The sequence below is a fragment of the Pinus tabuliformis genome, chromosome X (genome assembly GCF_031772625.1).
Source record: "Pinus tabuliformis cultivar Carrire ecotype Pingquan chromosome X, CPIR1, whole genome shotgun sequence".
Lineage (NCBI taxonomy): Eukaryota > Viridiplantae > Streptophyta > Pinopsida > Pinales > Pinaceae > Pinus > Pinus tabuliformis.
Window position 1 is genome coordinate 1127839911 of NC_142308.1, and position 23784 is coordinate 1127863694.

The 23784-nt window shown below is 38.1% G+C and overlaps 1 protein-coding gene across 1 annotated transcript in view; it reads right to left on the reverse strand.

The window, feature by feature from the left end:
* Positions 1-2506: 2506 nt before the first annotated feature.
* Positions 2507-23784, reverse strand: part of HDA9 (histone deacetylase 9) — a 140383-nt gene continuing 119105 nt past the window's right edge. Inside the window, exons 11-15 of the mRNA XM_089446849.1 lie at positions 3949-4022; positions 3706-3804; positions 3461-3527; positions 3112-3191; positions 2507-2974 (exon numbers count right to left, since the gene is read on the reverse strand). Coding sequence (XP_089302975.1) covers positions 2966-2974; positions 3112-3191; positions 3461-3527; positions 3706-3804; positions 3949-4022 — 329 coding nt within the window. The 3' untranslated portion in view covers positions 2507-2965. The remainder of the gene's footprint in view (positions 2975-3111; positions 3192-3460; positions 3528-3705; positions 3805-3948; positions 4023-23784) is intronic.

Sequence of the window (23784 nt, forward strand, 5' to 3'; positions counted from 1 at the left end):
TAATGTAAAATTTTCATTCTATTATCATATATTTCTAGAATTTAGCAAAATAGTATTAGCCACATAACCAACCCCTCTTTTCATTGTCCATGTTCAAGATAATATGTTGAGAGGGTAACAAATTGTTTTATGAGAAGAAATGTGCTTAGTAGAAAAATGTGATAATTATCAGCGTCCTAATTAATTTAATTATCATGGATTATCAACTATATCCATGAAGTAGATGAGATGAATATATGTTACATTCAATCATATATCATGTTCAATTGTGACCTCAAAATTTATTGATTTCTTGAAGGGCAATCCTTTGGTAATGAAAATCATTTAAATGGTTTAAAATATCAAATTTATAAATATATTCAGTTTCACAAAGCAAGTGAACAAAATTTATAATTCAAGTAAACACACAAAATACTTCTACAAAGCAGTATTCATAATTACTTTTGTTGAGAATTGCATTTTCTCTTATTAAAAAAATGTATCATCATTCCACCCAAGTTTTATACTCATACATATTTTACATACCAACAATAGAAACAATTTCGATGTAATTAATTAATACCCATTTTTTTATATATGTCAACAAGCCCTATAATAATCACAATTCATTGAGTTGAATTATTTTTATATTTGTGATAAATAACTCACAACACATTATTACTCACTTGCAACAATCATATATCATGTTCAATTGTGACGTCAAAACTTATTGATTTCTTTATTGATTTCTTGGAGGGCAATCCTTTGGTAATGAAAATCATTTAGATGGTTTAAAAGATCAAATTTATAAATATATTAAATAATTTCACAAAGCATGTGAATAAAATTTATAATTCAAGTAAACACACAAAATAATTCTACAATGGAGTATTCATAATTACTTTGGTTGAGAATTGCATTCTCTCATAAAAAAATATGTATCATCATTCCTACCAAGTTTTATACTCGTATATATTTTACATACCAACAATAAAAATATACATATTTTGCATACCAACAATAGAAATATACATATTTTATATACCAACGATAAAAACAATTTTGATGTAATTAAATAATACCAACTTTTGTAAAAACAATTTCGATGTATTTAAGTAATACCAACATTTTTATATATGTCAACAATCAATGAATTGTGTTCATTGAGTTGAATTAATTTTATATTTGTGATAATTACCTCACAACACATTATTACTCACTAATAATAATAATCACAATTACTCACTAATAATAATAATCACAATTCATTGAGTTGAATTATTTTTAATCACAATTCGTTGAGTTGAATTATTTTTATATTTGTGATAAATAACTCACAGCACATTATTACTCGTTAATAATAATACCAAAAAAAATAAAAAAAAATAAAAATTAAACAGCATTAACTCATCACAAGAAATTATTACAATAATATATAACCTTTCTAACTAAACACCTAAAATGTCATTGTCCAACCCCGACTATCAACCACTTACAATGCACATACCCATCACACCTCGATTTGAAGAGAACATGTTTACACTACTGATGACTTGTCATGCTTTCCAAAGCCATAACTTATTTACACTACAAAGAGTAAGGTTTTGTTTATACACAATTTGTTCAAACCCTCCGAGAACGCATGCTGATGATTTGCCATGCTTTCCAAAGCCACAATTCAAGATAAAGGTTTTGTTTATACGCAAATTGTTCAAACCCTCAGAGAACACATGTTGACTTATTATGCTTTCCAAAGCCACAATTCAAGGTTAAGATTTTGTTTATACACAAATTGTTCAATCCCTGAGAGAACACATGCTGATGACTTATCATGCTTTCCAACGCCACAATTCAAGATTAAGGTTTTGTTTGCACAAAAATTGTTCAAACCCTCTAAGAACCCATGCTGATGACTTATCATGCTTTCCAAAGCCACAATTCTCTGCTCTCAAAGTTCCATTACGATCTTCGACATTCATACCTTCCCTTTGCAGTCCCTGCAAGCTTTGCCTTATTCGTGTCCTGAATTTCATGTTCGTTGAACTCACGGATTTCCATTCCTCCAAGACTTTTCCTGGTGGGCATTTCTTCAGACCTTTTTGCTTCCAAAGAAGTAACAGAAAATTGTCACTAAATACTAAATTGCACACTTCAAAAATTTCATTACTTGCAACGGCTCAGTGTCCCTCCGGTATCAATGGAAACAGAGAAGTTCATCGACATAATTACCACCAACTATCGTCGATAATAACTTACTAATATCAATAGGTAGTTGTCACCAATACTTCCATAGAGGTTGTGTATAGATAGATCTCTGAACATTCTAGGTGCAGAATTTATGGAGTGCGATTGTCGTACAAATACATTATTGCATGTATAGTCTGGAATTATGTATGTTGCATCTATTTTCATTGATTGTGAATTATAAATTATTTAAATGGTGCACTATTGTATTGGTAAATTTCTATATGCCCTGGTAATTCTATGTTGCTATTTAATAGTTCATGATTGTGGCTTAACAACACACTGAAAGACTCCAGCTAATGGGTGGTAAATATTGTCATGAATCTTTAATTTTGTTGTGGTAAAATCCACGTAACTCAACAAGTAGTCTCAGAGCTCAGAACTATCCTCCAGCTTTCACCATCATGAATTGTGCATTAACACTGTTTCAATAATACTGTACATAATTTCTACACAGTGCATTTGAATTTTATTATGTAAATTACATACATCTGTTTATCAACGTCACTTGCAGTTTTTCCAAATTTTTTTGGGCATATGATACTGCGAAACTTCATTGGACTATGTGAGGATGGATCTTCAAGTACGCACACGAGCACAAATTATATAGAGCAAAGTTTTCTACTTCTGGTGTTATCACCAAGATTTTCAGAAAACTGGGGGAGAAACATAGCCAGAATCCCTCGAGGGAAGAACTCTTACAGAAAAGCAACATAAATCATTTCTGGCGGAAAAGGGCTCCTCAAAATTTCTGAAAGTACACACGAGAATACTTCATAAATTACAAAAACTAATTTATTGTCATTGTAAAAAGAAAAGACATCCAACAAAGCGTTATCATTAATATTGCATCAAAGGGACAAATATCTTTCTCGTCTATCAGCTTGCCTCTTCCATGTCATGATCAATGTCATTGTCTCCATCATAATATTCATCATCTCGCTGGATCTGTCTGTCTTGAGTATGCTCTGAAAAAATGAGACCAGAATATCAGAACTTAGAATGAATTAAGAATGGAAATAAAAGGATGTTATCACCAAATTGTCCTTTCCTTTTGAACCCTGACAAATTCTTCAAAAATGCCACCCCAAGTCCCATAGAGTAGTTATCTGTAAACATTTTCTTAAGGTTGTTTTTGTCCTTTAGCGTACAATTATGCGATCATAAATACAATTAAATATAGTATCATTATATTTCAATGTTATAAGGACAGAATGACAGGCAGATGTGGACTTACGGTCCATACGTTCATCCGGATTAAGTTCATCTTCATCAATATCAGGAATATAAAAATCAGGAGGCACCTGAATTTCAAAACCAATAACATGCAGTATCAGAAAACCTAAATGCCTTTTCGTAGCTGATTTATAGAGATTTACTGAAATTGAACATCCTTCAAGCATGCATAATCTTGACTAACCTTAAAATTTACAAAAAAGCTTAAAATCATCCTGCGAAACGACAAAAAAAAAAGATTCTTACTTCATGCATCTGTACACTTGGTGCATGTTGAATGGCCCTCAGATTCTCCAGAACCTGCACTTTAATTGCGCTCAAGTATGTCTTGCTATTCAGATTCTCCTGCAAAACCACAAATCTAAATGCGTCAAAACTCTGCAAGTAACAGAGTAAACAAGCATGTCTTACGTCATCTACAAGTAATGCAGTGGTAAAAACATTGCCTGGAATTGAATTAGTTGATAGTAATAAGAAGAGACACAATACCATGTTCCCAGCAGTGTTGATCTTTAAGGAATAGTCAGGCGCGAAGTACTTGATGTAATCATTATCAGGAATTTCTACAAAAAAAATGAAGTCGGTTAGCCTTGGTAATATTGCTCGCCTTCTGTAATGAATGATCGTTTTGAAAACAGAACCTCCACTTTGGAAAATTCAAAAATGCATAAATAAGAGGCAAGTGAAACACCAAGTAATTCTTATAAGAGAAACCACCAGCTGGGCATCTACAAATTCTGCTCTTTCAAGTTTATATAAAATGCATAAACAAAATTCCAGAAAAACCAACCTACAATCTGCATAAATAATTTAATAAACAAAACTTGAAGTGCTTATACAGGGCCCTGAAACTTTAGGCTTTTGTAATCTTAATCAGATTTGCTCTAGGATGGAATTGACTGAATCCTATTAGAGTTTACAACTTTACGTTCAAGTGAGCTTCTAAAAGTTGTGCAGTAATACCAGAAATTTAAAAAAAGAGACCATCATCTGCCAAACAGATGCTTGCAGTTTGCAACAATTTAAAAAAAAAAAAATGAAGTTCACCAAATCTCAAACATTGGCAGATTTCAAATTTGATGGCAAACTTAATGACAAATTTAATGACCAGTCAAATGGTTTTATAAAATTCAATAAAAAGATCATAAAGATTATTTTCTTTTTTGTTAAACTTCAGGAAAAAAAAGCATGCGTCTATGCATATAAAATGTATATATAGGGTCTAATCCTAGCCAGACATCAAACTGACATAGAAGACCCCTTTGTTTGTACGACCAGGGACCCCCTCTGCATCAATTTGACCGCTTAGTCTACAGCGGTGTACATACCCTACCCCACTCTGGATTCAAACCTGTGACCAAGGAAGAAACACATGTTCTTAACCATTAAGGCCACTCAAGTTGTGTACATGTGCCCTTCAAAAAAATATATATTATGTGTGTGGGGACATGTTTTTGAAAAATAAATGGATGTTCTAACATGTTTTAACTGATCAGGTAGTTGTGAGAAAATTTTCTTTTTTCTCTTTGCTTAAATTAATGGCAACTTTTATCATATTTTTTTCATGGATGGGAATTTTTCAAATTCCATTGTTGTCAAATTCGAACAGAAATATGAACACAAATGAGGTGACTTAGCCTCTATTAGATGGTTCCAACCTACTTTATATACCAAAAAACTTGCAGAGTTGACTTCCACGAACTGCCACCAAGTCCCTCCCCATCACTCAGCCAGGCCTTCTCAGCAATCAGCACTATCTGGATGATATTATCAGGCTTTCCATCAGCTCCTTCAGAGTGATAGATGATTGCAGAACAGCCTGCTCTATGTCCTCTACCTTTACCTCTATTTCCATCACTGATGTCCCTCCCCATCACTCAGCCAGGCCTTCTCAGCAATCAGCACTATCTGGATGATATTATCAGGCTTTCCATCAGCTCCTTCAGAGTGATAGATGATGACAGAGCAGCCTGCTCTATCTCCTCTACCTTTACCTCTATTTCCATCACTGATGTCGAGTTGCGGTTCATCTCTTCTTAGTGTTTTTCTTCTTTTCTCAGTTCATCCTTTCCCATGTTCTTCTCTTTTCTCATACTTTCATTTGTACCTGTTCTCATTTAAGCATTTAGGAGCAATCTTCACACTCCAATGGTCCAATGCAGACTGGCTGTATTCTCTAGTCTTCTTGACCTGTTCCTTTGTCATTTGTCGACATTAATAAAATTACTTTTATATCTTATCAATATCAAAATTTGGGTACAAATATATTTCTAAGCTAAGTAACATGGTCAGGTTTCAGTTTGAGTTGGGCACCAATTTGATTCAGTTCGAATTCAAATTTTCTGATGAGATTCGAATAATATATATATATATATATATATATAGAGAGAGAGAGAGAGAGAGAGATGGTCATGACCAAGCCAGACACCAAATTGGTGTATGAGACCCCTTTGTTTGTGACACAACGGGACCCCTCTATACACGATTTGACCACGATTTGACCATTAAGGTCTATGGAGGTGTACATAAAAAGATATATATACATTTTATTTATTTATTTTTAAGTTAAAGTCTATATATATATAAAGTAAAGGTTAGGTCCTCTGAGGCAGGGTTTTTTTGCGGGGGTAAAAAGGGCTGGTGTTCATGTTTTTTCCATATCAGATCCAAGGTATCTCTCGAAGTATGAGCATATTGGAGGAAGGTGTTAATTTTCCATCAAAAATTGTTCTATGCTGCAACTATCACTTCAACAATTTCCAATAGCATCCAAATTACAATTTCCACTTCTTCAATTAACCAATAACAGTAGAGCAATAGTAGATAGAACAATTATACAATGTGCACAATGAAAGACAGCCAAGAGACAAGAGACACAATATTTGGTCAATGACCAAGGGAAAACCCCACAAGGGGGAAAACCCTTTGCAATTCTTCTTCTATTAGATTGTCTTCAAATGTTCAGCAGAGTACATCATCCAAGAGTCAAAGTCAAGCTTTGACTAGCCAATATCCAAAAACCAATATCCAATATCCAACCAAGTCAATATGCCATGCAATTTATCCAAAACAGAGACAAGAGAGAGAGAGTCAACAAAAGTCAACTCTTGTGCAAATCTGTCCAAGTCAACAGCATTCAATAGCAGCAATGTGTGCCCTAACCAGTCAAAAAAATAGTCCTCCAAGAGCTCGTCAAAGGTCAATAAATTCAGCCTTCTTTGCTGGTCAACCAGAAGTCAAAACAGTCCAAATCTGAGCGGTCAAACTTGGTCAAAACAGTGATGTAGCCTGCGGTCAAAGTCTGCAATAGGTCTGCGGTCAAAGTGCCCAGACTTCCTCAGTTTTTGTGCCAAAGAATGCGGCTTGCCCAAACAGAGATACCCTCAAAAGATCGAACCAAAATTCTGCCCAGAAAGTCGAAGTCAACATTGGTCAAAGTTGCAGTCTGCTTCAGATTTCAGCCACCTGTAATTTCGTCTTCTTTCTCCTTTGCACATGTGAGAGAAGCCCTGCTATTTTCAAATAGATTGAACCCAAGAAGAGAGAAGATGTTTGTGTTGATGTGTGTCCAAATGAGCTTGAGGTGACCTTGATTTATAGGTGTTGGAGGAGGGCTAATTAGCCTCTAGGCCGACCTGAACAAATATGCCAATGTGGGTTTCATCATCAAAAATATATTTTCCCTTGTCCAAATTGAGTGCTTCAAAAGTCAATTTTAGTCCTCTCGGAAAGAGGAATTTAATCCAACGGTTGGAATTTGTCACTGAGCTGCCAAATTAACACTCCCTCTCAGCTAGGGAGAAATTCCAACCGCATCATGCATCCATGCTCATCTCTGCTCATCTCATGTTGAACACTCTCGAATCTAAAGATGAAGAATTGCTACAAAGGAGCTCCAGCTACCACCTTGACTCCATCATCGGGGAGCCTTTGCTACCACCTGCAATCATCATCATCGGGGAGCTATAGCTACCACCCGGAACTAAAGATAATGGACGAGATCAAACCTACCCCAAAGTGTAGGGATCACACTTTAACCCAGAGTCCCTGACAATAGGTGAGATCAACTTACTAGAGGTAAGTATCACACTCCACCCTATTGTCCCTGATCATCCATCTTAACCCTAAAGAGTAAAATGGTAGAACACTTGCATCCACTGACTTGAGCAAGATCCACCTACTGCAAGGGGTAGGGATCACACTCTATCCCAAGTCCCTCATCCAATTGGCCAAATGGTGAGGTTATCCCATAGAGTGGACAAGACACTAACTGGGGCATACCCTATCGGTCAAAGGTCTCTCACCCCCAGGAGCTCATTAGCTCCATTCCTCACCCTAGGAGCTCAACCAAGGGGGAAAAGCACTTCTCAGTGTTCTTTATCAACCAGGACCCTTATCCGAAAGGGTCATCTCAATCAGTCCAAGCTGCTCTCTGAGGACCAAGAACTTCCCTTTCAGGCTATCTACTCATCTGTCGAAATGTGAAGGAGTCTTGCAGCTCCTCTTTGCACCATGTCTCAGATGTAATGATATTTGATCTCAATATGCTTGGACTTGTCGTGGAACAGAGGATTCTCTGACAAACGAATCCCACTCTTCTTGTCGCAATAGATAATTGTTGTGTCCAAAACCTGCCCAAATAGCTATCCAAAGAGCTTCCTCAACCAAACTGCTTCACAACTTGCTAGGCTAGTTGCAATATACTCAACCTCAGTTATGCTAAGGGCTACATACTTTTGCTTCATGCTCATCCACGATATCATGGCAAATCCTAGACTAAAACAGCATCTGGAAGTACTCTTCGTGAACACTCATCCTGACATATGCTTCGCAGTTAACACTTTGACACCTGTGAATACTTCTTCAGGGGTCTTGTTGTCCAAAGCTTGATGAGGAATCTTGTTGAAGAAAGGGTAACTAGGTTCGGTCTTCATGACATTGTAATTATGATTTATAGGAAAAATGAATTTATTATGCCTTGTTGCATGGGTTTCATGAGCAAGAGGTTTATTTATTAGTAGCTCCCATTGAGAGCCTTAGGATAAGTCAAAGAGTCAATGTCATGTAATAAGAAGCTCTTCTTGAGCCTATGTGTAATATATACAAGTCTATAGAAAGGGACCTGCACTCACAAAATCAACGGAGTTAAACCCTGAAACAAATTTAGATTAAACATTTAACAAAGAAAAAGGTTCAGGGGTTCATTCGTACCTGAGATGGAGAAATTTCGTATGGAAGGAAGTGAAGAACACCTGATAACCCTGCAACAATCATTAGTGGCTCATAGTAGTCAGAATATAATTGAAAGCATTCCTACCTCATCTCCCGTGGAGCGAGCAGACCATCATTTAAGCAAGGCATCTACATGCCGAGAGCCGAATAAGCAGAAATGGAATGTTTCATGTTGAAATCAGAAGTGCCAGAAGGGATTTAGCAAACCAAACTTACAATGCAGTACCTGGATGTCTGATGGACCCATCGAGACGAGGAGATCAAGCTGCACCGCCATTCTCCATCAAAAGCATAGTCAAGTTACAGAGCCGAGCTACAGGCTCCCCTTTGCATTACCCAAATGAAAAAATTGTTTACAGCAAACCCAAAACATTCATAGTGATAATTCCTAGAGCATGAGAGTGGTAGATCATCACCCGATCCTACAGTGTAATGTATGCCAGGTGCTTCCGTAATCCAGACCCTTCAGAAGCCCTCCAAAGACAAGCACAATCCTCTTGAAGAAGGCAGCAAGCTAAACGATGCACAATGCAGTCATGTCGGCCTCAATATATATATAAATGTCAAGTAGGCTCAAATGATAGACACAACTCTTCATGAATACATGTCAGCTTATTTATGAAGGCAGAACCACTATAAATACCCAACTGGGGTCACCACAGAAAAACAAGAATCTTGGACACTCTGAATTTCGGATGGGTACAGGAGGTGAGGGATCTCGAATGGCATAGTGAGTACACCTCTTTGAAATCTTAGACAAGAAGAGTACAGGAACTCGAACAAGTATAATAGTACAGGAATCTCGGACTAGTATAATGATATAGTATTACAGTGTTTCGGTTAGAGGAGTCTACAGTTTGGGATGAATATTACAAGGGTACATACTCTCACAGTCTTGGCATAATAAGATTAAGTACAGTGATGTATTCTCGGCATGATAGTGACAAGCATGATCTCGGTGAAAAGGGAACACAGTTACATTCTCGTTGAAGATCTCAATAGTCTTGGTAACAAGGATGTCCACAGTCTCAACATAATTATGATGAAAGGATCTCATAAGTGACACACTCTATCACGACATACATCAAGGTGTTGTCATGATCCTATCATAGTTATGATCTCGTTCTTGATGGAGACATAGTCACAAAGGTTATGATCTCAGTGAAGGACAGCAAAGATGTTACAGCAGTAATGAAGTGGCGTAGCAATGATGACGAGCTCAGCATTGACAAAGAAAGAGGATTGGTATCTTGGTCTTGGAGTGGCCTAATAGGTCAAGTGTCAAGGTCTTGGTATTCGTCAATTGGAATCTCTATAAAAAGAATTTTGTGCGGGTTTTCCTCTCCAAGAGGGAGAGGTTTTGGCCCTGGTAGAAAGCCAACATCTTGTGTTCTTGTCTCTTGTATTTTGGTAACTTTTTGATGAAGTAAGAAATACACACACTAATGATATCAAGATAAGATTGTGCTAATAAGAAAAAAGTTGAAATACCTCAGAAATAGTTATCATGATAAGAAGAATCACATAAACTACATTTTCCCTAGATTCTTCAACAGTTTTGAACTATATCGTTGTATTTGTTGCTTCTCCCCAAAGGAACTTTGGCAGTTTTTGATCATGGAGCATGGCTCGGGCAGCGTCTACAATAGACCGGTTCTTTCTCTCAGCCACTCCATTTTGTTTGGATTATAGGGCACAATCGTCTCCTTCTCGATACCTTCTTTCCTACAAAAGTCTATGAATTCATTTGAAATGTATTCCCCACTGTTGTCGGACCTAAAGATCTTAATTTTCTTCCTTGTTTGATTTTCAACCAAAGCCTTGAAGTCCTTGAATATGTCGAAGGCCTCATCCTTATGCTTCAAGTAATATATCCACGTCTTCATTGAGAAATCATCAATGAAGGTAATGTAGTACAGATGGCCTCCAAGTGAATGTATGGGCATCGGACCACATATATCAGAATGAATGAGATGGAGGATGTCTTTCATCTTGTTGTCGCTAGAGGGGAATGGTCCCCTTGTCTTCTTTCCACTGGCACACCCTAGACATACTCCATCATGTTGAGCTTGAACATTAAGAATCCCAGAGACCAACTTCTTCAATTTCGGAAGTGCTTCATAGTGAAGATGGGCCAATCTTCAATGCCACAGCTCGCTTTGATGATTTGTATCATGGACCATTGCTAGAAAAGGTCTTCCAATGACTCTATAGAGTCCTTCAAATCTAGATCCCAATGTGAAAGCATCTCTCATAGAGGATCCAACAAGCCAAGTAAGTACTTTTCCTTTGATGAAAGCAACCCTCATTCCTTTGTCTTCCAAAGCAGATATAGATACCAAATTCTTCTTCAATCCCGGCACATACATCACATCATGAAGCAAAACATATTCCCTAGAGTCCAAGTGAAATTTAACAAATCCAAAGCCATTAACAAGATGAGTGGAATTATCTCCAAGAATAATCTTCAAACTTGACTCCCTCTCTAATAAATTAGAGAACTTCCATATACCCAGAGAAATGATGAGAGGCCCCACTATCAACCAACCAACTATCCCAAGTATCCGGAGGAGAGGAACTAGAAAGTGCAGAAATAAGGATATATTCAGATTGATTAGTAGCATTACTTTCATACCTGGAATTTCTTGACCTCTTTTGTGGATGATATCCCTCTTCGCAATCATCGGGAGAGTTTCTTCTTCTTCTATCATTCTTTCTTCCATCTCTTCTATCATATGACCTGATGTTGTTGTAGCCACGATTATTGTTGTAGGACCTTGAAGTGTTTCATCTTGGAGCATCTCTCTTCTCAGGGCAATCTCGGGCATAGTGGCCTTTTCAATGACAATTGTAGCATTCAACATCTCTATCTCGTCTTCTTGAGTCCATTGAGTCTCGGTTGGCGTGAAGAGGTCTTCTTGCATTATATGGCTTTGCCTTTCCTTTCTTATTGTTGTTCTTCTTCCCTTGAGCAACGAAGGCAGTAGACTCTCCTTCATTTGGCCTTTGAATTCTCCCCCAAGATATCATACTCATCTAAGGTAACATTGATCTTAGTCTTCCAAGCTACAAAGGTAGATGCATCAGCTAGCTTTTCATTATCCTTGAAGTATGAGGTAGACATTTTTTGCCAGACCAAAAATCAACTGCTAGAAGATGGATGCTCTTGCTCTATGTCTCTTGGGCTTGTCTTCACCTCAACTCTGATACCATGTTAATTTTTCATCAAGAATTGTTCTATGTTGCAACTATCACTTCAACAATTTCCAATAGCATCCAAATTACAATTTCCACTTCTTCAATTAATCAATAACAGTAGAGAAATAGTACATAGAACAATTATATAATGTGCACAATGAAAGACAGCCAAGAGACAAGAGACACAATATTTGGTCAATGACCAGGGAAAAACCCCACAAGGGGGAAACCCTTTGCAATTCTTCTTCTATTAGATTGTTTTCAAATGTTCAGCAAAGAGAGTATATCATCCAAGAGTCAAAGTCAAGCTTTGACTAGCCAATATCCAAAAACCAATATCCAATACCCAACCAAGTCAACATGCCATGCAATTTATCCAAAAGACAGACAAGAAAGAGAGAGGCAACAAAAGTCAACTCTTATGTAAATCTGTCCAAGTCAACAGCAGCAATGAGTGCCCTAACCAGTCAACAAAATAGTCCTCCAAGAGCTCGGTCAAAGGTCAATAAATTCGACCACCTTTGTTGGTTAACCAGGGGTCAAAACAGTCCAAATACAAGCCGTCAAACTTGGTCAAAACAGTGATGTAGCCTGTGGTCAAAGTCTGCAACAAGTCTACGGTCAAAGTGCCTAGACTTCCTCAGCGTTTGTGCCAAAGAATGCAGCCTGCCCAAACAGAGATACCCTCAAAAGATCAAACCAAAATTCTGCCCAGAAAGTCAAATTCAACGCTGGTCAACACTAGTCAAAGTTGCAGATAAACTCAGATTTCAGCCACCTATAATTCCATCCTCTTTCTCCTTCGCACATGCCCTGTTATTTTCAAATAGATAAAACCCAAGAAGAGAGAGATGTGAGTGTTGATGTGTGACCAAATGAGCTTGAGGTGACCTTGATTTATAGGTATTGGAGGAGGGCTAATTAGCCTCTAGGTTGACCTAAACAAATGTGCCAATGTGGGTTTCATCATTAAAAATATATTTTTCCTTGTCCAAATTGAGTGCTTCAAAAGTCAATTTTGGTCCTCTCGGAAAGAGGAATTTAGTCCAATGGTTGTAATTTGTCACCTAGCTGCCAAAATAACAGAAGGCTTCCCATTTATCTTTCTGGACAGAGTTGTTGATGTTTGTAGCTCAGGCGGGTACTTCTGCACAGGCCTAAGTGTCTAGGTGTGTCGAAGTTGCCCAAAGTCTCTTTAGGACACTTTCTCAAATCTCTCTCTCAATTCAGGACTGAGATACTCAAGTGTGTCGAATCTGAGGAAGGTGCAGAGTTATAGCATTGAAGATCCAGATCAGCCAAGCAAATAAAGAACAGATCTAGGAACTGATCAGCAGGATCAGATACAGGGTATGTTGTAAATGTCTTTTCCTCAGTTGGGTCGTTATTCCAGGACAGGAGCCTAAGTAGGTTCAGATTATTAAGTTAATGAATAACTATTGATTGGGCAGAATTTGTATGTGTAACTATTGATTCAGTATATCTGTGATAAATCTACTAGGAACTAATTGTTGAGAACTATGTTTAGAATTTAACATGGTCTTAGAGCGTAAACTCTAAAACCAATCTCGAAATCACGGTGCCAGGTTTGTACAAGTGTTGCAGAGACCAAGTTCGATTGCAACCATACATGGCAGAAAAGAAATTTTTATTTTGCAGGGATCAACCATATGCAAGTTGTACATCACACGGCATGGGCTTGCCAACAAGGAAAAATTTTCAACTAAGTGAAAATTTAAAAATTTGAAGTTAATAAAAAGAAAAAAAGAAAGCATGTCAGGTTGAGTGGGTAGCCGACATACCTGTCAGCCACGCAACCATCACAAAGGTTGTCGGCCAAGTCACGTAGCAGATAGCTGGGCATGAGGACCCAAGTAGTCAAACAATATGAAGTGGCAGGTAGAGTAGTTGGGCCCCAAAAGCTACCACAGACATGAACAAGAAAGAAGATACACGTGAAAATGCCATTGTGGAGACATGAAACAATCGAAACTGACAAGGAATAGCACTCACAGAGCAGGTTGGAGTGCAGTCGTTGTAGGAGAAAATAACCATTGTACAAGGGAACAAGTTCCATGGGCCATGTTGGTGTTGTATTTTTTTAAGACCATAAGGCAACCGCTAGACAACAGCAGTTATGACCGCATTGTGGTGTCGTTGCAAGATAGAGGGTTGTCGTGAGCTATACGAGCTGAGAGTCGCCAATTTGTCAAGACAAGGGCATCGGGGGAATGATAGTTGAAAACAAGTTACGCAAGGGATGGAAGACAGGCTAAGCACAGGCAGACAAGGCTGCAGATCATAGCGAAGAAAAAAAAATGCAGCAATGTTAACAAGCATCACCGGTCAGAGGTCGAGGAGCTAGTAGAGGGTGCATAGAAAGTGGTTGGTAGCCTAGCAAAGCCATCAAAAGGTTGTAAGCGTAAAACAGTCATCCCAGGAAGGATAGTGCATGCAGTTCAAGCTGATGCAGGGCTACAGGAAGCAATGATGCACAGCTGAGGAAGCTTGTAGAGAGGGTCGTACATCATAGTCTGTACAGTGCCACAGAGTAGCCCAAAGGATGCACAAAGTTATGTGGAATAAGCAACCAGATTTGATAAGGTATGAATAACAATACCACCACCAATTTGCATAGTTTTACCAGTGTGATTGGTGGAAGTCAACCCTCAAAGGGAGAGAGGAAGATCATACCAGTCAAGGGATTGGCAGCAAATTTGGGTGCCTGAAGGACCAGGGAGATTTTTCAGAAGAAATCAGGTCAAGATGACTGCCATTGAGTCTTTGGCTTGAAGACAACCTGGATGGAACCTCAAATTTCCTACCTAAGAAACCTAGGGTCACCCTATTCTTAAGGAAAGAAGTCTAGTGCACGAAAAGCTTGACACTGGATTTAGCACTTCAATACTCATTTATAAAATCATTATAATTTATTATTCGATATTCAAAAGATGATTTACAAGCCCTTGGGCGGTTCTCCTTTATAGGAGTTGACTGGCCACAAGGGTTTAAGGATCATGTCTCTTGACATAAATTTCTTTTCATAATTAATGGGCATTAATTAAATTGCCTATTAATTATTACTTATTTATTTGTTATTATATTATTATTTAATTATGATTTATGTATATAGATAGAGATTATGAATAAAAATATTCATAACATTGCCTCTCCCTTAAAAATGCTTTGTCCTCAAAGCATAGGCAGTGTTGGGTGTTGTTGGTGAAAACATTTTGTCTCCCATGATGAATTTTCTTCTGGTAGTCTTTTTTATTTGATAAGATATTCTTTAATAGTCTTGGATCGTAGTACCTTCTCTCTGGTAGCGAGCATGCCTTCAGGTTATAAGATGATTCTTCCTTCTTCATCGGTCTCGGGTATCTCTGTTTGAGTTGTTTGATTTTGCCCTAGTACTTTTTTGAGACTTGATACATGGAATGTGTTGTGGATTCAACAATTGTCTGGTAGCTTCAGTCCATAAGCCACGCTACTTATTTTTTTGATTATTTGGTATGGTCCATAATATTTAGGAGATAACTTGTTTTTCCATTGTTGTTTTAATGATAATTGCTTATAGGGTTGAAGTCTAACAAAGACCCAATCTCCTTCTTCGAACTCTCTTTCGGTGCGGTGTTGGTTGACTTGTTGCTTCATTCTATTACGTGCCACTGTTAGATTTTCTTTTAAAGTGTTAATAATTCTTTGGTTTTATTCTAAATGGTCCTTTACTGCTTGTACCTTATAATCAAGTAGCGCAAAATCCTTCCACCTGGGTGGTTCATAGCCATAGAGGGCTTGGAAAGGCATCATTTTCACTGAAGTATGATAGGTGGTATTATACCACCATTCTGCCAGGTGTAGCCACTTAGACCATTTGTTTTGTTTGTAAGTGACGAAACAACAGAGATATGTTTCCAAACATTTATTTACTACTTCAGTTTGACCATTTGTTTGGGGGTGACAAGCCGAACTCATATTGAGAGATATTCCTGCTTGGTGGCAAAAATCTTTCAAAAAATTGCATTTAAATTTTGCGTCTCTATCACTGACAATAACCTTGGGAAAACCATGTAGTTTTTAAATGTTTTTACAAAACACATCTGCAATTTGCTTAGTTGTGTCAGTTTTTTTGATTGCCATGAAGTGGGCATATTTGGTGAGTCTGTCGACTACGACAAATATCTTGTCCTTGCCCTCAGACATAGGTAGTCCTTCAATCAACTCCATCAAGATTTCCTCCCATTTTTTATTTGGAATATGTAATGGATGTAGTAAACAAGGGGTTGGGATATTTTCACTTTTATTTCTTTGACAAACATCACATTCCGCGACATATTTTTGGATTTCCTTACTCATACCTTTCCAATAGAATGATTGTCGAATGTTATAGTAAGTTTTGAAGAATCTGACATGCCTAGCTGCAGGAGAACTGTGAGATTCCTTTAGAATTTTCATTCTAAATTTGGATGTTGGGGTTAGGTAAATTCTACCTTTGTACCATAATATGTCATTTTTCCATTCAAAATTGGCATATTGACTGATATTTTCAATCATAGAACCACAATCCAAATCCTTGGCATACTCAACTCATATTTCGTCTAACCACTCAGGAACAACTACCAAGGCAGCGCATGTTGTGTTGTCATCATCCTTACGTGAGAGTGCATCAGCTACGACATTTTCCTTTCCCTTTTTGTGCAGTATTTCTAGGTCGAATGCTGAAAGTTTCTCCATCCATTTTTGTTGTTCTGTTGACAATGTTTTTTGTTGAAGTAGAAATTGAAGACTATTGTGATCAGTTCAAATTGAGAACTTACTTCCGAGAAAGTACTTGATGAGCACCAGTATTGCAGCAAGAATGTTGCAACTCCTGGGACTACCAACTTTACTTTATCAACCCAAGGTTCGTACAAACTTGGAGGTGGCAGTGTTGCATACACAAGCAGATGCGATGGGTCCACTCTTTGTCACTGCTGCGTTGGCGATAGACCACTATGGTTTCTCAAACTAGCGTTCTATTGATTCATAAGAAGTTTGACTACCAATGAAGAAAGGGGAATTTTGCACTAATTGGGAGAATTGGAAGATTGTCTACTGCAGTAAGGAAAGATTGAAATCAATGCTTTAAACACACCACTCATCTAACTAATTGCTAAGAGATCTTACTTCAGAAGAGTTCTAAGCTAACATGTGTGTAATCCTAACTGTCCTAGGCATGCAATCTGAAATAACCAAACATTCTACTACTATGCATATGAATGAACACAATAACTCTTTTTTCCTTTTTGTCTTTTTTTGTGAAAATGTGAATGCTAAATCTTCTTGGTGATGTGGCAGGTGGGTTAGAAATGGTGATGGAAGGTCAGATGGTTTGGGAGGAAAGTAGGGATCTTCTCCTATCTTCCTAGATGATTTTTCCACAAATCAGCCTCAAAACAGGCCACTACAGGTCGTCCTACAGGATGTCCTAATGCTTCCTACAGGATGTCCTAATGCTCCTACAGGATCCCTTGTATTCCTACAGGATCCGGCCGAGAGCAATAGGAGTGATTTGGAAGGTGGTATAGGGCTTAGGGAAGGTGAATGATGGAAGAAATAGGGCAAGGGAGTAGCTAGGACTTCTTCAGAGCTCAAAACAGAGTTTGTAAGATGGTTGTAACAAACCTAGAAAGTTGTTCTTATGGAATGATGAATTAGGTGAGGGACTTGGTGGCTTTTGGTGATCATGGATTGATGAGATTAAGCTAGGGTTGCCGGCATGAGATCTTCTCGCACTATTGAAACTCCTGCAATACATACATTACTAGCATTTATCCATGAATCATATCAAACAAGGAAGATTTCCAATCAACTTAAGAAAACAGAATTTCATTATTTAGTTGCCTAGTTCATGCATGGAAATGCTTGCAAAAGATTGTGAAACACCATGAGATCCAATACAAAGCTGAAGATATCAGAAATGACAATTGAAACCTATCTTTGAAAATTGAAAAGATGCTGGCCTAAGTAGCAGAAAACCCTAAATTCCATAAGAAATCAGAATTCTGTCTTTTTGGGGCTGAATAGGAGTTTTTTTCTCAAACCATGGTCCCTGAAGGGAGGAGTGAGGCCAAATCCACCTGCTATCAGCCTTTTTGGTATTCCTTTATCTTTCTAAGCTACTGCTAAAGCAATGCACAAATGGAAGCAAACTAATCAAATTCACAACTACTTGCAATGAAACAATGCTAAAACCAATTCAACCATTAATCTATGAAATCACCTAAGCATACAAGTACAAGAAGAGGAGCCTTTGCTGCTAGGGTTGGGCCCTAACCCAAGAGCTTCAGCCCTCTGAGTCAACTCAGTGTTGGATCAAGGAAATGCTCATTCTCATTATCATATCAGAAAAATTACATAACAATGTTTTGCCACAAAGCTTGAACTCGAAAATGCTTAGTGCTCTTACATAAAAAATGTTGACACCTAATCCGAAACGGATGAGGTGAAGCTGGACAGTCATCTAGAAGATGAACTGATCCGTTGTGTATATGTATAAATAATGTGTTAGCTAATGAATAAAATCAATCAGTGTTTTCTCTCGTTCAATGAGGAGTTACCCTGGCCTGACATGGTATCAGAGCACAGGTCCCAGAAATAGCTGTAACTCCTGCTGTCCTGAGAACTGCTCATACCTGAGCGCTGCCTCTATCCTGACATAACGCTCTCTGCTCTCTGGCGCACCAGCGCTGCCTGAGCGTTTGCCTGACACACCCTCAGATTTCATACGTTCCACATATGTTTTGATGGTCTTCACTCCCACTTTCGCTGGATCTGCATCTTGCTGCCTTGTTTCCCACTGTAGAACATTTGATAGAACGTATTCTCTTCTGTAAGAAGGCGCCAATCCTGGCCAAGACCAGAGACCTTTCGTGCCAAAACCGACCTTTTAGTCTGAGCTTCACAAAGGGGCCGTCAACTTCTGCAAGCTCTACCACTCCTGAAATACCCACTGAAGAATCGAAAAGCTGCATTAACTGTGTCAGGCCTGAGAATTTTTAAGGTTCTTTTATTTTGAGTGATTGCGGTATGGCATTGAATCTTTAATCGGTTTCTAAGGTTTGTCTTGTTCTGGTCAGAATAATTTCTGATACTCTCGGCATGAGTCTCTCAAATGCCGACATACATATTCGGCAATTTGTGTGATCTTCAAATGCCGACATACATATTCATCTTCTTTCAAAAAAACCCCAAAGCTATGATTGTTCGGATATTACGCCAGACAGCATGCTGGAGGCCTGCAATCTGAGCTCTGTAATGTGCCGCATTGCTACTTAGGTCGAAGGAGCCAAGACAAACGCTAAACTTGTAAACATCTTTGCCTCCCTGCCGTATAATAAAACCAATAGTTGGAATACCAGGATTTGGTTTGCATGATCCTGCGTAATAAAGAAAGGCGGTGATTGATGGATGGTTTGCACAGTGACAAATTGATTGAAGGCATTGCTCCGGTCGAATTGAAGGCTTTTCTGACAAGTCACTTGAATTTGGTAACCGCAGATCCTAATATTCACATCTTTTACATCTTAGAAAAATTATAATGATATGTTTTATAGATTTTTTAGTTGACTGAATGGGAGCTGAACTATATTCGTCAAAACATTGGTGGAGATGCGGGGTACTATGTAAAGGGGCAGAAATCGTATGTATATGCATTGTTAATACATATTGACCAGCTGTTTCAGTGCGCTATTTCAATAAGTTTGAATGCATTGTGGACCGAGCTTATCTCATAGATCTCGCAGAGTCGTGAGGGCTTCTGGTGCGTTTGAGATTTTGCTGTCCGTGGCCTGAGATTTTAAGATTTTGCAAAGTATGGTGACTGCATTTATTATGGTGACTGCGTTGAGATTTTGCAAAGTATGGTGACTGCGTTTATTATGGTGACTGCAAAGTATGGTGACTGCGTTTTATGAAAAGTATGCTGACTAAGTTTTATTGTAAATATGGATGGACTGCATTGCATTGTGCGGCATTTAAAAGACATGGTATAAGTTTTTTTTTATATGCTGTATCAGAGGATTTAAATAGGCAGCGCATTTAAAAAAAAAAAAAGGGCAGTTGCACAGTTTTTTATAATGCTCTATTGAAGGACATGGTATAAGTTTTTTATGCTGTATCAGAGGATTTAAATAGGCAGCGCATTTAAATAGGCAATTGCACAGTTCTTTTATGTTGTATTGAAGCACAAAGTGTTATAATATTTCAATGAAATTCTGATGCCTTCTGTCACACATTAAAGGGATTTGAAGGCTGTAACGTAAGGAAAGTTTTTTTTTCAGCAGAGATATTTTGTTACAGTATGCATTCAAGAGAAAGAAGAAGATATTTCAGAGGCAAGGGGGGCAGACACCCTCAAGAAGAAAAGGCAGACTTACATTGCATTCGCTGCAAACAAAATGGATCTCATGATGCTTTCACATGCAAGCTACCATGGGAAAAGATTGAGCAGAGAAGAAATCAGCAGAAAGGTAAAACTGATGACACAGACAAAGGTAAAGCACCTGAATCCGCTCACTATATTGAGGCACAATGTAACATTGGAGTAAATGAAGATCTGTTTAATGCTTCACTTACTTCTTTGAAAAATGACTGGTTGCTTGATTCAGGAGCAACCTGTCATATGACTCATAGGAAAGATTTTTTTGAAGATTTCACTGATAATGTTGATGGAGCAGTATACTTTGCAGATCAGTCAAAAATCAAGCCATCAGGGCTTGGCACAGTCAGGCTTAAACTGCCTAGTCTTCCAGACTTTCTTCTGGATCATGTTCTATATCTCCCACAGCTCAAGAGAAACTTGCTGTCCCTGGTCCACATCCGCCAGCAAGGTCACTCCATTCATATGTTTGATGGAAAGCTTGAGGTAAGAAAGGCATCTGACCATTCACTTGTCATGAGGGGTATAGAAGAAGAAAGACTTCTTAAATTGCAAGGAACCTCTGCTCATGCACAACATTTTTCATATATTTCTCATCATGATGAAGGTACACTTCCATCAAGTTTATTATGGCATGCTAGATTTGGACATCTAAACTATGATAGTCTCCGCTTGTTGAAGAAAAATGGTGTTGCTGGTTTGCCTACAATTCCTAGAAAACATAAACAATGTGATGCTTGCATTCTAGGAAAGCATAGCAAACAGTCTTTTCATGATTCACATTCAAGAGCACATAGGAAGCTTGAACTTATTCATTCAGATTTATGTGGTCCAATGCCTGTTCCTTCTGCAAATGGAAATAAGTATATCATGACATTTATTGATGATTACACCAGAATGTGTTGGGTTTATTTATTGAAGAACAAATCTGATGCTTTTCAAACATTCAAGAATTTTCATAAGTGGATTGAAAATGATGCACAATCTCATATTGGGTCTATTCGCACTGATAATGGAAAAGAATATACATCAAATGAATTTGAACACTATCTTCGCCAACATGGGATTAAACATCAAACAACTGTGCCTTATAATCCTCAACAGAATGGTGTAGCTGAAAGAATGAACAGAACAATTTTGAATATGGTACGATCCATGCTTTTCTTCAAAAATGTAAAGACAATGTTTTGGGCTGATGCTGTTCTATGTGCTGCATATATAAAGAATAGATGTCCATCTAGTGCTATAAGAAACAAGACTCCTTATGAATTGTGGTATGGACATGTTCCTTCGGTAAAACATCTCAGGATATTTGGTTCCACCTGTTATGCTTTAATACCAAAGGTACATAGAAACAAACTTGGTGCTAGAAGTCGTAAGTGTATCTTCCTGGGGTATTCAAACACATCTAAAGCATATCGCCTTTATGATGAAGTAAATAAAAAGTTTGTTTTATCTAGAGATGTCATTTTTCTTGAATCATCCAAATCTGACAGTGCTGTTGAGCGGCAACTTGATCGCTTGGATAGATTCACAAAACCGAAATCATTTCAAGAGTTTGATAATCAGATTCCACATCTTGAAGGGGGGATTCCTATACTAGATCAACATGTGGAATCTTCTTCTGAAGAACAATCTCCCCTGCATGACACTCCAACAACGGATGATGCTTTAAGTGATGTAATTGATAGAATTGGGAGACTCAATCTTGATTCAGACCCAACTCAATCAACAGAACAGCCTGGACCATCTCAGAAAGGTCCCCCAAAGTGGCTGACAAAGACACTTGAAAGTGTTCATCCTGATGAAATTGGAAAAACAGGAACCAGAAATTCAAACCGACAAGATGGAGGTGATGTAGATAACTCTAATTCACCTGTTGATATGGATGTTACTTATGATTGTGAATTGAACTTGTCTACAGATTTTGAACCAACTTCCTTCAAAGAAGCTGCTTCTCATGATGAATGGAAAGAAGCGATGCAGAAGGAGTATGATGCCCTCATAAAGAATGGCACTTGGAAGCTGGTTGATCCTCCATTTGGAACCAAACCAATTGGCTGCAAGTGGGTCTACAAGAACAAGTACAAAGCTGATGGCTCACTTGACAAGCACAAAGCTAGGCTTGTGACAAAAGGTTTTGCACAAAAGGAAGGGGTCGATTATGAGGAAACTTTTGCTCCCACAGCAAAATGGGCCACCATCCGGACACTCTTTGCACTAGCTGCTCAGAACGGTTGGAAAGTTCATCAAATGGATGTAAAAACTGCATTCTTGAATGGAGATCTAAAAGAGAATGTTTTTATGTCCCAGCCTGAAGGATTTGTTGTGAAAGGACATGAACACAAAGTATGCAAACTTGTGAAGTCCTTGTATGGCCTCAAACAAGCACCACGAGCCTGGTATGAAAAACTAACTGAGCATCTTCTGAAACTCAACTTCAAACATTTTGATCTTGATGATGCAACTTTATTTGTCAAGAAAGTTGGCAAAACAGTTGTATATCTTGTGGTATATGTAGATGATCTTTTAATGACAGGGAACAATGAAAGTTATATTGCATCCATAAAGAAAGAATTAGGAAAATTTTTTGAAATGACTGATTTGGGCTATGTTCATTACTATCTTGGCATTGAAGTAACCCAACATCCAAAGTCCATATTTCTTTCTCAAAAGAAATACATTGGAGATTTGTTAAACAGATTTGGCATGACAGAGTGCAATCCCCTTTCTACTCCAATGGAACAAAACTTGAAGCTCACATCTATTGAGGGAAAAGAATTTGAGGATGCAACAAAGTATAGACAGCTTGTAGGAAGGTCTCATCTACCTCACTACTACCAGACCAGACATTTCATTTGCTGTTGGAATCCTCTCAAGGTTTATGCAAAAGCCTTGTGAAGGACATTGGTCTGCTGCAAAAAGAGTTCTAAGGTACTTGAAGGGAACTCAAGACCTTGGAATCAAGTATACACAGGTGGACGACTTCAACTTGATTGGATACTCTGATTCAGACTTCGATGGAGACAAAGAAACTGGGGTATCTACTTCAGGATATGCTATGAGTCTTGGATCAGGAGCTGTCTCCTGGAGATCACGCAAACAATCAGTACCAGCAGATTCCACAACAGAAGCAGAATATGTGGCAGCAGCTGAAGCAACGAAAGAAATTGTGTGGCTCAGGAAAATTCTTGAAGATTTGCAGGTAAAACAAATACAATCAACTCCACTCATGATTGATAACACATCTGCAATAAAGTTGGCCAAGAACCCAAAGTTCCATGATCGTACTAAGCACATCAATACTAAATATCATCTGATCCGACATCATGTTGAGGCCAAAACAATCCATCTCCGTCATTGTTCCACAAACGAGCAAATTGCAGACATCTTCACCAAAGCGCTTGGAAGAGAAAAGCTTGAAAGATTCAGAATGATGCTTGGACTCACCAACATCCCTTCAGATTAAGGGGGGG